We start from the raw sequence: 12829 nt of genomic DNA on the forward strand, positions 1-12829 counted from the left end.
GTTTTATGAACACTGATGTTAATGAAATTAATAATAATATGATTTCCTTAGGTCATAGCCTGTCAATCAACTTTTCACTGGTTTTAGTGAGAAACAGCCATAGTGTATGTGAGATCAGGGAATACGCAGCAACACACACACTCACACACACTCATCAAAACAATCAGCAAGTACACATTCAAACCCATTCACATACACGCAAAGACATTTATGTATATATACTCAGATGCACCCACTTCAACCAACAAAAGTTGAGACTTTATATCATATACTTTATATCTTTTCTCCACATTCTTACTGCATTGTTCATACTTGTAGTATGTGTTCTTTTTAAAATTTTAAACATTAGCTAAACTATAGTGCACTTATTGTGTATGATGAAATATGGGGATTTTTATTTTTCTTCAGTCCTAGTGTCCATTATAGTGGACATGAAAAAAATATAATAAAAAAAACTATTTTGTTAAAAAAAAAAATTATACAATTTTTACTTATTTCTATATTTCATAAGAGCAAATATCAAGTGGATAAACATTTTTTTTGTTAAGTAAAAAAAAAATCTATTTTATTATGTTTTTCTATTACCATCTCAAGTCAGCATTCAGCTTTTTTAGAGCTGGACACAAAACCAAGCATTTCACAAGTCTAGACAAGTGTCCCTTATTGCGTAATCTAAACAAACATCACAAATGCTGGCCAAGCTAAGGTCACATTGTATTTAGAAATTTAAGGTCATCAAACTAATTTCTGAGTATCACGCTCACGGACCTTAGCATGGCCACAAGAATAGGTTATCATATTATTTGAGAAATCAATGTTTAATAACACACCAGTTCCAAGTCTTTATATGAAATGCATGTGTACAATGAGATATTGGAAAAATCCAATTTTGTCTCTGAGTAAGGGAACAGATGGTGACAGAACAAGACAATATTTCACCCGTCTTATTAACATTCTGCTTGACAAAGTAAGTGTCTTGCTTTCCAGTTAGAAAGATATGACAGACTTTTCTCTCGTTAGATGTTTTATTGGAGGATATTGAACCATCATTAACACTGGTATTTAAACTCTATAACGTCTTGTTTAGATACAAAACACGGTACAGTAAGGTTCACAGTGGATACATTGCAAAACTTGGTTACATGCATTTGAAACAGTCAACAAAATTCAAACAGAAGTGCTTATGGGTAACAAAATGATTTAGCAAGAAAATGATTAAACAACTTTGATTCAATATTTCATTTCAGAAAAAAAAAAGGAAATATGGGATGAAAAAACTATTTGAGACTGTCCGAACTCCTCCAGGACCCAACAGATTCAGTTAGAGGGACACATCCACTTTATCTGTAAACATTTTTACACAACAAATAATCTTACTTACTCATTTCCACTCAAGTGCATTTTTCCTGCCATCAGAAATCAGTATTACTCTCAGAGTAATCATACAATCAGTCTAATTCAAATTCATTTAGTTTAAAAGACATTAACATCTAAAACAAACATGATCAAGTATTCTCACCAGAGGTAAAGCTCTGAATAATCGGCCTTCAACTGGAATAACCAAACTTATTTCAACTTTCAAAATATTAAAAGCAGTGTCAAAAATAATCAATTACATTTTCAAATAGTATCTGCCTAATTAAAACTCTGTGATTGATGACTGAACTATCCAGTACCAAAAACAGGATAATGGGAGTATTTTGGCTTCAAGTTGGGCAGCTTAGTGAAGTTTAGCCATTAAATCAAAAAGCAAAGTATTCAGGTCTCAATAGTGGTTATACAAAATAAAAATTGATCATAAAAGAGAAAGTAAAGGTGCCTCAAAAAGAGTTAAATAAAAGCATTATCTACATTGGTGCCTTTAAACGTCAAATTAATTTATGCAATTTTAAACAAGCACTATTTTAAGGTGCTTTAAATTAATTTTTGCCACTGCAAAGACATTTTTTCACTTTTTCTGAAATTGCACTGTGTGCATGGAAAATTTGTTTTATGCTCGGAAACAAATGCACAAAAATGTCTTTGCTCTTGAGATGCTTTTTAAACCATTAGCTCAAAGCTAATGCCGGATTCACATTACCAAAATGTGTTTAACACATTAATAAAGTTTATTGCGTTCACTATCAAATAATCTTTTCATTAAGGCCCAGTTAATTAAAATGAAAGAATACAAACTTTTCTTTCAACCTGCATAAAAGCTAACTTGGATCATAAAAACATGATCTTTATTTTTTACATAAATAGTCGTCCAAACCCTATTCTCCACCAATTTCCATTTGCAAAAGTGCTTGGATATTCTTTGAATTAAATCCAATAAAACATTTTTCTTCCAGCTTATATCTATAAAGGACAAATATTTGCTAGCAGCTTACGAATTGTGAGATCGCAAGACCTCATCCTAGAGGTTTTTTTTTACCTCCAAGCCTTTTTAAAGGCTTTTTTTATAAAAAAGGAACAGACATAAAGTAACAGATGACTGGGTGTGTAGACATTCAGATATAAAAACTAAATGGATAAATCAATAATATAAACAGTACTTTTTCGCCACAAATCAGTTACGGAAATCATTATATGGCTTGAGATTAGATTATGGATTTGTGTTAAAATGGATGAAATTTAGGGGGTCAGCGGTGTGTTTAGGCAGCCAAGGTCTTGAAAAACAGATTCAGGCACAAGGTCATCGGCCTCTTCCGGCAGCATTCGAAGGGTTATGCCATTTAGGATGTTTGTAGAATTTAGAAACTCATGCAGTGTGATATTAACATCAACGTCTGGAGAGAGTGCGTCCGCAAGGATATCCAGAGGGCTCACAGAAAAGTTGTCTTGGAGGCATGATGGTGAAGTGTTGAGGTCAGTTGGAGGAAATGCATCTGGAATACCGCACTCGCTTTTACTGTCCAAAATACTGTTAAGCATATCGTCATCAATGGTGGAGGCGGAGAACATTGGAGACTTCTCAATCTCATGGAGAAACAAGTCATCATCACCCGCGTCAGAAAAAGAAGAAGGGCCTTTTAACAAGAAAGAGATGAGAAAGCAAGAGAGATGTTATAAACCCAATAGCACTACAATAATAACAACATCTTGTATTTCTGATGCTCTTTAGCTGCATGTAGGTTATAAAAGGAGTTTATCCACAACACTACCTCAAAACAAATTCATATGTATTTTATGAAGTGGATAATTCGTATGAATCCGTAAAACCTCACCTCATACGATTTTTTTATGATTCAGATCACTCAACTTATAACATACATACAATTTAGCAAAAATCATATGAATTTGTATGAGTGAGGTTAATTAGCCAAATTGTTTAATTAGCCAAGTATGTTTAAGTAACTTAGTAGTTATATGTTAAAATTAGTAGTATATGTTAAAAAAATGTACGATTGGGCTGGTTTTCACCATAGCTCTGACATAGAACCATTTTTAGATCCCCAAAGTACCTTTCAGTAAAAAAGTTTTTATTAACATTTTAATAAATCTAATAAATCATCTTCCACTAAAAATAAACTTTTGTGCAGTGGGTACAAGGATACAAAAGGTTCTTTACGGAACCAAAAATGCCAGTAAAAAAAAAAAAAAAAACGATGCACAATATATCGTCAACATATCAGTTATCAGCCAGTTTTGAGCAGAGATTGCACATTTTGCCCACGTTTATTAATAATATTCCTAATATTCCTGTTATAATGAAATCTTCAGCAAATTTCAACATGAATATACATTTTTTTGTAGTTTTCTTTAAGTAAACATGTAAAACCACCCATTTTAGTGTTTGAGTTTTGCTTTTAATTTATTTGATCAATATTGGCCATAACTTCAGCTTATCGATATCGGTGCATCCCTATATTTTGCATGAGCATGTGGCATGCAACCTCAAGCTTCCCCAAACATCCTGTCATGGTTAGATTTGTGTTATTAAAAAGCAGCAACACCACACAAGCACAAGCTCTCTTGTTGAAGTTAACTGGGCATCTAAATGAAAGAAGCATCCATAATAGGTAGCTTCTATATTCATCAGAAAGCCTTTTGTCATCAAGACACATTTGATGATCATCCAGCAAATCAGATGCAGGTCAGGGTCGAGCTGATTGGATTTGGAGGGGCCGTAGAGGCGGGACTCACCTCTGTCCTGTGTGGACAGGTCAGATTCTGGCCCCTCTCTGACGCCAGAACAGCCATTCCTGCAGCAATCAAGCACAGATCACTCCAGTAAACCAGCAGAACAACCATCTCAAATTCTACTCATACCGGACTCTTTCAGTGTATTTGCTCCAGAACTTCACATCACACTTATCTTTAAACAACACTGCTGTAACATCTTGAATGCTGTTATCTCACAATACGACCTTCACATCATTACATAATAACATCTGCTGAAAACCTGTATTACCTCTACACAGGCAGCAATAACAATTATGGCAAAGAACATCTTGTTTCTACGACCCATATATACTTCATTTTCTATAGTCTGCTCCTTTTTGCAGACAACAGTAGACTGTGTTAATTTTGCAGTAATGAAGCACTGAACTGAAGATGGTCGATATACTCAGAATTCACAAAATACCTGGTGATATAAAATGAAATAGTTATAGTGATGTGCTTTTTACTTGCCTTTTCAATGTCCGCTATTATTATTATTATTATTATTGTCTATTATTTATTCACAAGTATAAACCGAGATCATAAGATGATTAAGATAAGATTATAATTAAAACTTTAGGAGCAAGGATTTTTCTCAGTCCAAACTTTTAATGAATCATTTATAAAATAATATATTCAATTATTGTTAACAATTATAAATAACAATATTCATACTAAATATCACTAAAAGACTGCTGCTTTTTAAACAGCTAAACAATGAACACCAGGCCAGATACAGCACGTGTGCACTGTCAAAAATGTTATGTAATTATGCAAACACACAACACAAATCTAAACCACTAAACAAACAGAGACTTACTCTTTAGAGACAAAAACCAGCTTGGTTTTGAGGTACTTCAGGTAAGGATTTTCCTCTGAAACAAAAACCAGGCAAAGTTAGTTAAAAGTTTATATTTATACTAAATGAAAACATGTTTTAATTAATAAGTAAATATCTCTTGGGGTAGGTTTTTTTTTTTTTTTTTTACAGTCTACAAGAGGAGCCTGATTCGACGCCACATCTCATAGTCGAATAATCGCAGGGAATTATGATCATGCCATTTTGGTTATATTTGGGTGCTCAATGTCTGAATTCACTTATAACTACCGGTCTTCTCCCCGTAAGTTAATATACAGCCTATTAAAATAATGCTGTAAATAAGAATGTGCATGTGTGTGTATTAATTATCATGTATAAGATGCATTTGGCTGAATTATGCTGCAGTAATGCGCATCACTGCAGTACTACAATGATTATCTCTTCAGTGCACAGCAAGAGCAGGACAGACAACAATGCAGAATATTAATAACTATGATTGGGACTGCCATACATAACAACTATAATGAGAACACTATTATATTAAAACGCTGTGAATTTAGACGCCTTGTTTCTGCATGTTGTTGCATAAAGAATTCGTCCACGAATGAAGTTAATTCAGAGCTGTGCAGACACATTCATGCATTCGAGGCATTTTGTTCGGATATAAATGATGAGTTAAATCCCACTGATTAAAAACCTGCTATCAGATGCTTCACTCTACTGGTCATCTTCAGCGTGCACAGCTCAAAACAGAAATTTAGAACACTAATAGCTACTGTCACATACATTACGTTATAATGAGAGCACTACAGTCGAAAAAATCTTGTGAATTCTTAGGGCTTCGCTGATGTTTCATTTGAACTATGTTTTAAACAAAGCATAAACCATTGTATTTACCCCATTCATATCTGTGAGGCATACATTACATATTTTCTCTGCATTTTAACGAATGTCTGACTTGACTCTTCGTAATGTATTTTGCCCTCTGCTCCCAAACATATGATTCGACTACGAGTCAAATCTCAGCAAGATTTGAAAATTCCGATTCAACTGTGAAAATCCTTAGTCAGGGACACCTCAATAAATAATAGTTCAACATGTAATATTTGTATTCAGATTTTAGGCAAAATGTCAAAAATATTTGATTTTATTTATTTATAATGTTGTTACACAGCCTGAAATTTACCACATTCTACGTAAACAACTTACCTCCAGTCTTTTCACTGTAGTATTTGCCGAAGGCCTGGTCTTTAGGAGTGTTTGGGTAAAGGTAACACAGTGGGTTAACCGGAATATTTTCTGCTATCATGATCCGAAAGTTGCAGAGGATATCAGGTAAAGCAATCTGCTTAAGGTCAGTACTGGTAAATGGTTTCACTGTTTGCACACTCGGAGTGCCTAACAAAGCAAAAACAAATTAAAATGATCCATTCAGTTATATCCGCCGGACCCTGTGTGGCCAAATACTGAACTATGTCTTTAAGTATATATATATGATATAGTTTACCATCATTAGCGTACTGCACCCAGCTGAATGTGATTCCTCCATCTTTGATGCTTTCGCTAAAACGCAATAGGAAAGTGCCATCCTGCTTCTTCTTTAATAAAAGTCTCTCTTTACCCTTGCTGACAAAGCCCATTATAGACCTATGTAACAAACACACTTTTGTTGAAAACACACACATTCCATGATGAGGTTTGAATGTGTGTATAATTTATACATGTCATCCATACCCATCACTCCACAGGTCTGACAGGTAGAGTTTAACCAGGGTTAGAATGCCATCCAGCCACACCCACAGGGTGAAGTTTGTATCAGTGAGGTTCTCCTAAACCACACACAGACAACCATGAGTAAACAAAACACTCATACACCCATAGCATTTCGCAAGACTTGCATAACTTTTACCTTGCTGAACTTGGTCCAGGATATCTTACAGTTGTCATAGCTCTGTTGTTTACCTAATAGCGAATTATTAACAAATACAAGATTACTTTACAACCTTTATTTGACTTAATTATGTTATATATTAAAAGGAATTAAAGGCGCATACCAAAGAACTTTATTGCGAGGGTCTCCAACTGGTCACTGTCTAAACCACGTTTCCCACAGGAGAGAAACTGCCAACTTAGCATTTCTCCAAACTGCGGCCAAGTGGCTGCAGGAGAGGTTTCAAAAAACTTGACGTTCTAGACTCACACACACACAAAAATGAATTGATGCAAATAATATGAAAACATTCTTAACATAAAACTTTTTATGATGATTAAAGCTTTTCATAAACCAGAACCAACTCTTGCTCCTGACCTTGGGATCTGAACAGAGCATGTTAAACCACAGGACGGACGCCCAAGCACTCTGCTGCTGACTGGAGTTTGAAATCACCACAACAGGAAGAGACGAGGTCTGGGATGGAAAAAAGGAAGTATGGTCATAAAAACTGGACTGCCATATCTATGGAATGTTCAAACTTTCCTATAAATGAGGAAACGATGCTTCACCTCCAAAGGGACAGAAAGGCCTTGATGGTCAAATTGGGTTTGAAAGGTTATCCTGTGCAGTTCTTCAGTCACACTCAATGAGAGCTGCACAAAACACAAAAACGGAATCACAAACATACATTCATTATTTTATTTTGTGGAGTTATTTATCGAACTATCACCAGCACTGTAATTCAATGTATTTTATTAGAGGCGACTCTTATTGTGCTTTCACACTCATTTGGAGCATTTGTTTTATCCATTAGTTTGGTTTGTTTGGGTATATTTAAAAAATCAGATCTGTACCAAAACAACTGGCTTGAGATCGACTGAATGAGATGGTCTTGGCCCAAATTAAAAACTCTGGGGAAAAACTGTGTGTTTAACAACAGCTAGTCTCTAGAGCTAATTTTTCAGTTGTTCTTGAATGGCCTGAAGTTTGAAAAAATAGGAAGAGAGTTAAACATATATGTGACGTAATAATTATAATTTGGGTTTGTTTGTTTGTTTAGTTTTTTAAATGTCTTGGTAAAATGTTTACTTGTAAAAGTAAACCAAGCCAAGAAAAAAAATAGACCTTAGTCTTGTTTCTGTTGTTGATCATTTGCTGGGTTTATGCATGTTATTTGCAACAACTTAATTAATAGCATTTATTATTCACGAGATGCTTAGAAAACTCACATCATTGATTCCTTTTCCTCCACCACCAACCTTCTGATCTTTTAAAGTCTGTGAAGCATCACATAAACACAATGATTTATCATTAACACACAATTTATACACAAAGACTTAATAATATGACAATACTTTCAAACTCACACTGGAAAGACTCACCAAATGTCTGAAATCAGCGACCATGCCCCCATTCATACTCTCAGCCATGTTAAGGGCTTTACTTAAGGTACCGAGCACATTAAATTTTCGAAATCTACAATATAAACACATTAAACATGGTATTTAAAATCTAAATCATGAATTTGTGGGGTGGGGTAAAAATAATGTGGGTATGTGTGCGTGTGTGTGTGTTAACACTCACCCTTTAAGTTGTGAAGCAGCACTAAACCAATAAAAAGGAAAGGAGGAAAGAGGGTAAGAATTCTTAACCACCAACTGACTAATTTCAATCCACATCAAAACACAGAAATTTAACAAGAATGCCTATCAGATTCGAAACAAAAAGAGAAAAGAAAGAGAAATGGTGATCTTACTTGTTAACAGAAACAGTCACCTTCATAACATGGTTCAGTTCAGAAACCTTATATAACAATCTGTAAAGAGAATAGTGATTGTCATTTTATGATTAAAGGGAAACTTTTTTTTCTCCATTTCAGCAACTTGAACTAGACATTTTTACATTTAATCAATGAGCAGACAAAAGCAGTAATAACATTTAAGAGAAGTAGGTCACATTCACAATTATTTCTAAGTACTTAGTTCCTTATAGAGGACATATAGAGGACAGGACACTAAAATGAATTTCCATATTCTCAGTTTCCTTATTTTTGAAAGTATATTCCTGTGCTACAAATAATACACTGTCAACAAATATAAAAACAACAAAGCATAATAATAAATCTTGCTATAGTAAATAGGTCAGTACTAGTGTTCTCTTTTTAATGGTGTAATGCGTTGTATAATGTTAGAGCCTGACCTGACTTTAACTGAGAACTGAAGATTTGTACGCAGCACCAGGGGGCCTCGACCTTGCGGCATGGATGGCTGAGACTCTACAACAAATGAGCTGAAAACACAACAACAAATATTGAAGCACATATGCATGGAAAAAGAGTTGTATATGTCTCATTGCGTATGTGTTTAAATGTACCTCTTTATCAAGTGCGTCAGCAGAGTGTCCACTCTACTCTTTAAAGGGGTCTTTCGGGCTGGGATAGGGTCATTATCGTAGGTCATCTTTCCTACCAACTCATCCAGTTTCTGTAAGAACTTCTGCAGCTGGAACATGCACTCTATAATTTGAGTGAACCTGTGAAGGCCATAACCGTTTTAAAAACAGATCTGAATGACGTTTGCACGGACCATTGCTCGGAGAAATTTATGTGATGTTACCATTTCTCTAAGTGTTCCAGACTTGTATCCTCAGCAGCACCAATGCAGAACTTCTGTTGTCTCCGCTTCCAGTCGACCAGTTCCTCGTCTATAAGTGCTGAGCGCAGAACATCAGCGGCATCCAAAATAGCCGAGATATCAGACAGGAAGTTCTTAGACAATGATACAAAAACAGCAGGGTTAATAAGCATAATTTATTTACTAGGTTTAGTATACAAGAAGTCTGAATAGTACAGAAAAGACTAAATTTGCCTACCCTTCTACATTTATCGAGTGCATTGAGCATCTTCTGAAGACCTTCTACTTGCATTTTCTTCTCTTCTTCTGTGCAAGCTAAAGGCACATTAAACATACATACACACATTAAGTCAAGTCACCCTTTTTATATAATGTTTTTAACAATACAGATTGTGTCAAAGTAGTTTTGCAGTATTAAATATGAAAAAGTGTGTCAATAATGCAAAAGGACAATAGTAAACACTCAATTTTCACTTAAGGGCAGATTAACAACACCGTATATAGTGAAATTAAAGACAGTGTGTTTAAATAAAGTGTGCAGCCTCACAGTCCATTCGGTGTGTTTGATACTTAAAATCAAACTCATCCTGCTGCTCCTCCAAACATCTTATGCTGTGCTCCATCGCCTGCCAAATAAAACAATGAATCATGTTCCTAAACAAACACACAAACAAGCACACACACACACAAGTATGCGTATACTCACAGACACACACCTCTACTTTAGTCTTAAGGTCTTTCAAACTCTTTTCTACTTGTCTCTGGCTCTCCAACTCCATCGCCGCTGGTTGAACCTGCAATGTCTGCACCTGAGACATTGAGAGGGAATCAGAATATGCTGCTGATGATGATGATGATGTTGATAATGAGAGTGATGATGATACTTTAAGGTACTAACTTGCTGTGCAAGTTCTGCATCATTCAAGATTTCTTTCTCCTTCACCAGGAACCAGTTGATAATAGTAGCAAGAGTATAAGGCTCCTCTTGATACTTCTGCAAACAAGCAAATGTAACCAATTATGTAACCATAACTTTACTTGTGTAAATGAGAACATATCAAAAACTATAACCATAAAGAGATTGATGATGAGCAATTAAAATGGAATTATGTTTACAGCACACAGCGTTATCGTCAGCTGGTGTGGGTGGTAACAACGTTGAGGTAATACTTATCGTACTTGGTGTAAAGAGGCCTTAGGTCTATCAGTATAGTTTTGTTTAGCATGTTTAGCATTTTTAGATCCTTGGAAATACAAAGAGTGCACCAGGCATGATGGTTTTGGCAACAGAAGTACACTCACCTGAAAGTTTTGTTTGTAGCGTCTGAAATTACGCTGCAGTAGAAAACTCTCTCTCTCTTGCGCAAAACGACTGAACTGGTTGTCCAGATTCTCCAAGAGCACCTGAAACAGGAACGCGGCTTGGGAGGAGTCCCGCGAAGCACGTTCCCTGCAACACACAAAGACTTGTTGATACTCCTTGATGCAGCTGTGTGCTTCTCTTCATCCATGGTTATTAGGAATAAAGGAATAGTTCACCCACAAATGAACATTCTGTCATCATTTGCTCACCCTCAAGTTATTCCAAAGGTGTATGTAGAAGATGTTTTGAAGTTTAAGTTTGTAACCAGGCTGGTTTGGGTCACCATTGGCTTCCATAGTAAAAAAAAAACAAAAAAAACTATGGAAGTCAGTGTTGACCCAAAACAGTCTGGTTACAAACTATCTTTAAAATATCTTCCTTTGTGTTCAGCAGAACAAATAAATTCATACAGATTTAAAGCTATTCGAGGGTGAGAAACTGATGACATAATTTGCAGAACTATAAAATATATTTTGGAATAGAGAACTATAACAATCAATCAACAGGTTTTACTTGTTGTTCACACATGTACTGCACTCACCAGTCCTGGCCCTCGATCCAATGCGCCAAATAATGTCTCACTTCCATTGGGAACTCATCTCTGTTGTACAGATCAAAAGCCCTCTGAGAATGCACTGTTTCCAGCTGCTGCAATCGCTTCCACTGTGTCATCCTACAAAATAAAAAAGCAAACATTTCATATTTGTTGATAGACCTAGGACTGGTCAGGACTAGGGCTGTCCTACCACTGCTTTGCAAGTCAGATGCCCAAGCTTAAACCCTGTTCCAGTAATTATTTTCAAAAACAAGCCAAGGACAGATTTCTATAAGTTGTTTGGAAGTTCTGCAGCGCAGAATAATAATGTGTGGCATTACACTTTTCAATATGCCATTTGTATTCTAGGGGGAAAAGTAATGGCATATTGAACATTTTTTGGTTAGCAAGAAATAGTCTTGTCAAAAACTCTGTAGACTTTCCTCTTCAAAAAAAAGATAGTTTAGATAGTAAACCCATTTATAATGTTTTAAGAGGATTTGTTTACCTTCTATTCATCAGATAATAATAATAAAAAACAATCACACTTTCCACAAAAATATAAAACGCTATTTCTAACTGAACTCATATTTCACAATGTTCCTGTGTATTATTATCAGAAGAAAGTATTAATACATTAAACTAGCTAATAAGAGATGAAAACGTGTTTTAGACCGTTTAATGAAAGTTGCCCAAGGTTGATAACTCGTTCACCTTACATATACTTCACCCTCACACCTGCACACCACTCCACCAACAAGCTGCAAAACTGACTCAAGAACTACGTTTCTAAACACCTCGGACATTATAATCATATTATCTACTAACGCTATATGCAGTAATTGTGCATCAGACCGATACATCTGACAGCACAATGACTAATGGTCTTATGGCAAATAACTGATTTTAGCGTATAAAATAACAACTTACCTGAAACAATCGTCTGCTCTTTATGAAGACGCAATCCTCAAACCTCAACTTTGCAAAGCGAATTTTGCAGACATACAGTAAAGACAATGCAGCACTGAACTGAACATCAGCTGACGAGTAAATAAACACACAAGTAGCATTTCTCAGGAAACTGATGGCTCTTCGATAAACCTCCCTCTGCTGTGCCTTTCTGCTGTATTTTAATGCCCGATGTTTCCGCCGCTTTGTGCTTCCGCCCGCCCAGTGAATCATTAAATCCCACCCCTCTTGAAACCATCGCGTTTGTTCATTGGAGCAAACTGGAACACTGTCCACCACAATTGGTAGAATCAGCCGTCAATCAAACTCTTCACAGCGGAGGGGTGTTGATAGAACAGCCAGAGAAACGAAACTCAAAAGCTCTCTTCTCGCGTTCCAAGAAATGACGAAGTGAAAGTCATGTTATGGAGACATGTACCTACAGCCTACT

The 12829-nt window shown here is 35.7% G+C and overlaps 1 protein-coding gene across 3 annotated transcripts; it reads right to left on the reverse strand.

Annotated features, from left to right (window-relative positions):
• Positions 1 to 1011: 1011 nt before the first annotated feature.
• stat2 (signal transducer and activator of transcription 2) lies at positions 1012 to 12518 on the reverse strand. Of its 3 annotated transcripts, XM_043242848.1 has the most exons (24): positions 12361 to 12517; positions 11437 to 11568; positions 10835 to 10982; positions 10431 to 10526; positions 10249 to 10341; positions 10080 to 10158; positions 9771 to 9847; positions 9515 to 9666; positions 9273 to 9431; positions 9099 to 9188; positions 8656 to 8715; positions 8484 to 8504; positions 8282 to 8375; positions 8129 to 8176; positions 7469 to 7552; positions 7275 to 7373; positions 7021 to 7156; positions 6876 to 6928; positions 6701 to 6795; positions 6474 to 6613; positions 6176 to 6364; positions 4967 to 5021; positions 4129 to 4187; positions 1012 to 3011 (listed from the first exon to the last, which is right to left on the reverse strand). In XM_043242848.1, the coding sequence occupies exons 2-24, from the start codon at positions 11565 to 11567 to the stop codon at positions 2617 to 2619; spliced, it is 2553 nt and encodes an 850-aa protein (XP_043098783.1). In that variant the 5' UTR covers position 11568; positions 12361 to 12517; the 3' UTR covers positions 1012 to 2616. The 3 variants fall into 3 exon arrangements, with proteins under 3 accessions (XP_043098783.1, XP_043098785.1, XP_043098784.1); XM_043242849.1 differs by lacking the exon at positions 4129 to 4187 and having other exon boundaries at positions 2844 to 3011; positions 12361 to 12518; XM_043242850.1 differs by lacking the exons at positions 10835 to 10982; positions 11437 to 11568; positions 12361 to 12517 and having other exon boundaries at positions 10239 to 10341; positions 10431 to 10453.
• Positions 12519 to 12829: the final 311 nt, after the last annotated feature.

Source organism: Puntigrus tetrazona, chromosome 6 (genome assembly GCF_018831695.1).
Source record: "Puntigrus tetrazona isolate hp1 chromosome 6, ASM1883169v1, whole genome shotgun sequence".
In the NCBI taxonomy this organism is placed as follows: domain Eukaryota; kingdom Metazoa; phylum Chordata; class Actinopteri; order Cypriniformes; family Cyprinidae; genus Puntigrus; species Puntigrus tetrazona.

Bases quoted from the DNA above. Each gene is read 5' to 3' on its own strand.
- stat2 (XM_043242848.1), bottom strand. From the start codon at position 11,567: ATGACACAGTGGAAGCGATTGCAGCAGCTGGAAACAGTGCATTCTCAG. The intron at 10,342-10,430 runs GTTAGTACCTTA...TCAATGTCTCAG, and splicing joins ATGCAGAACTTGCACAGCAA to GTGCAGACATTGCAGGTTCA. The intron at 7,553-8,128 runs GTGAGTTTTCTA...TGTTTTGTGCAG, and splicing joins GAGGAAAAGGAATCAATGAT to CTCTCATTGAGTGTGACTGA.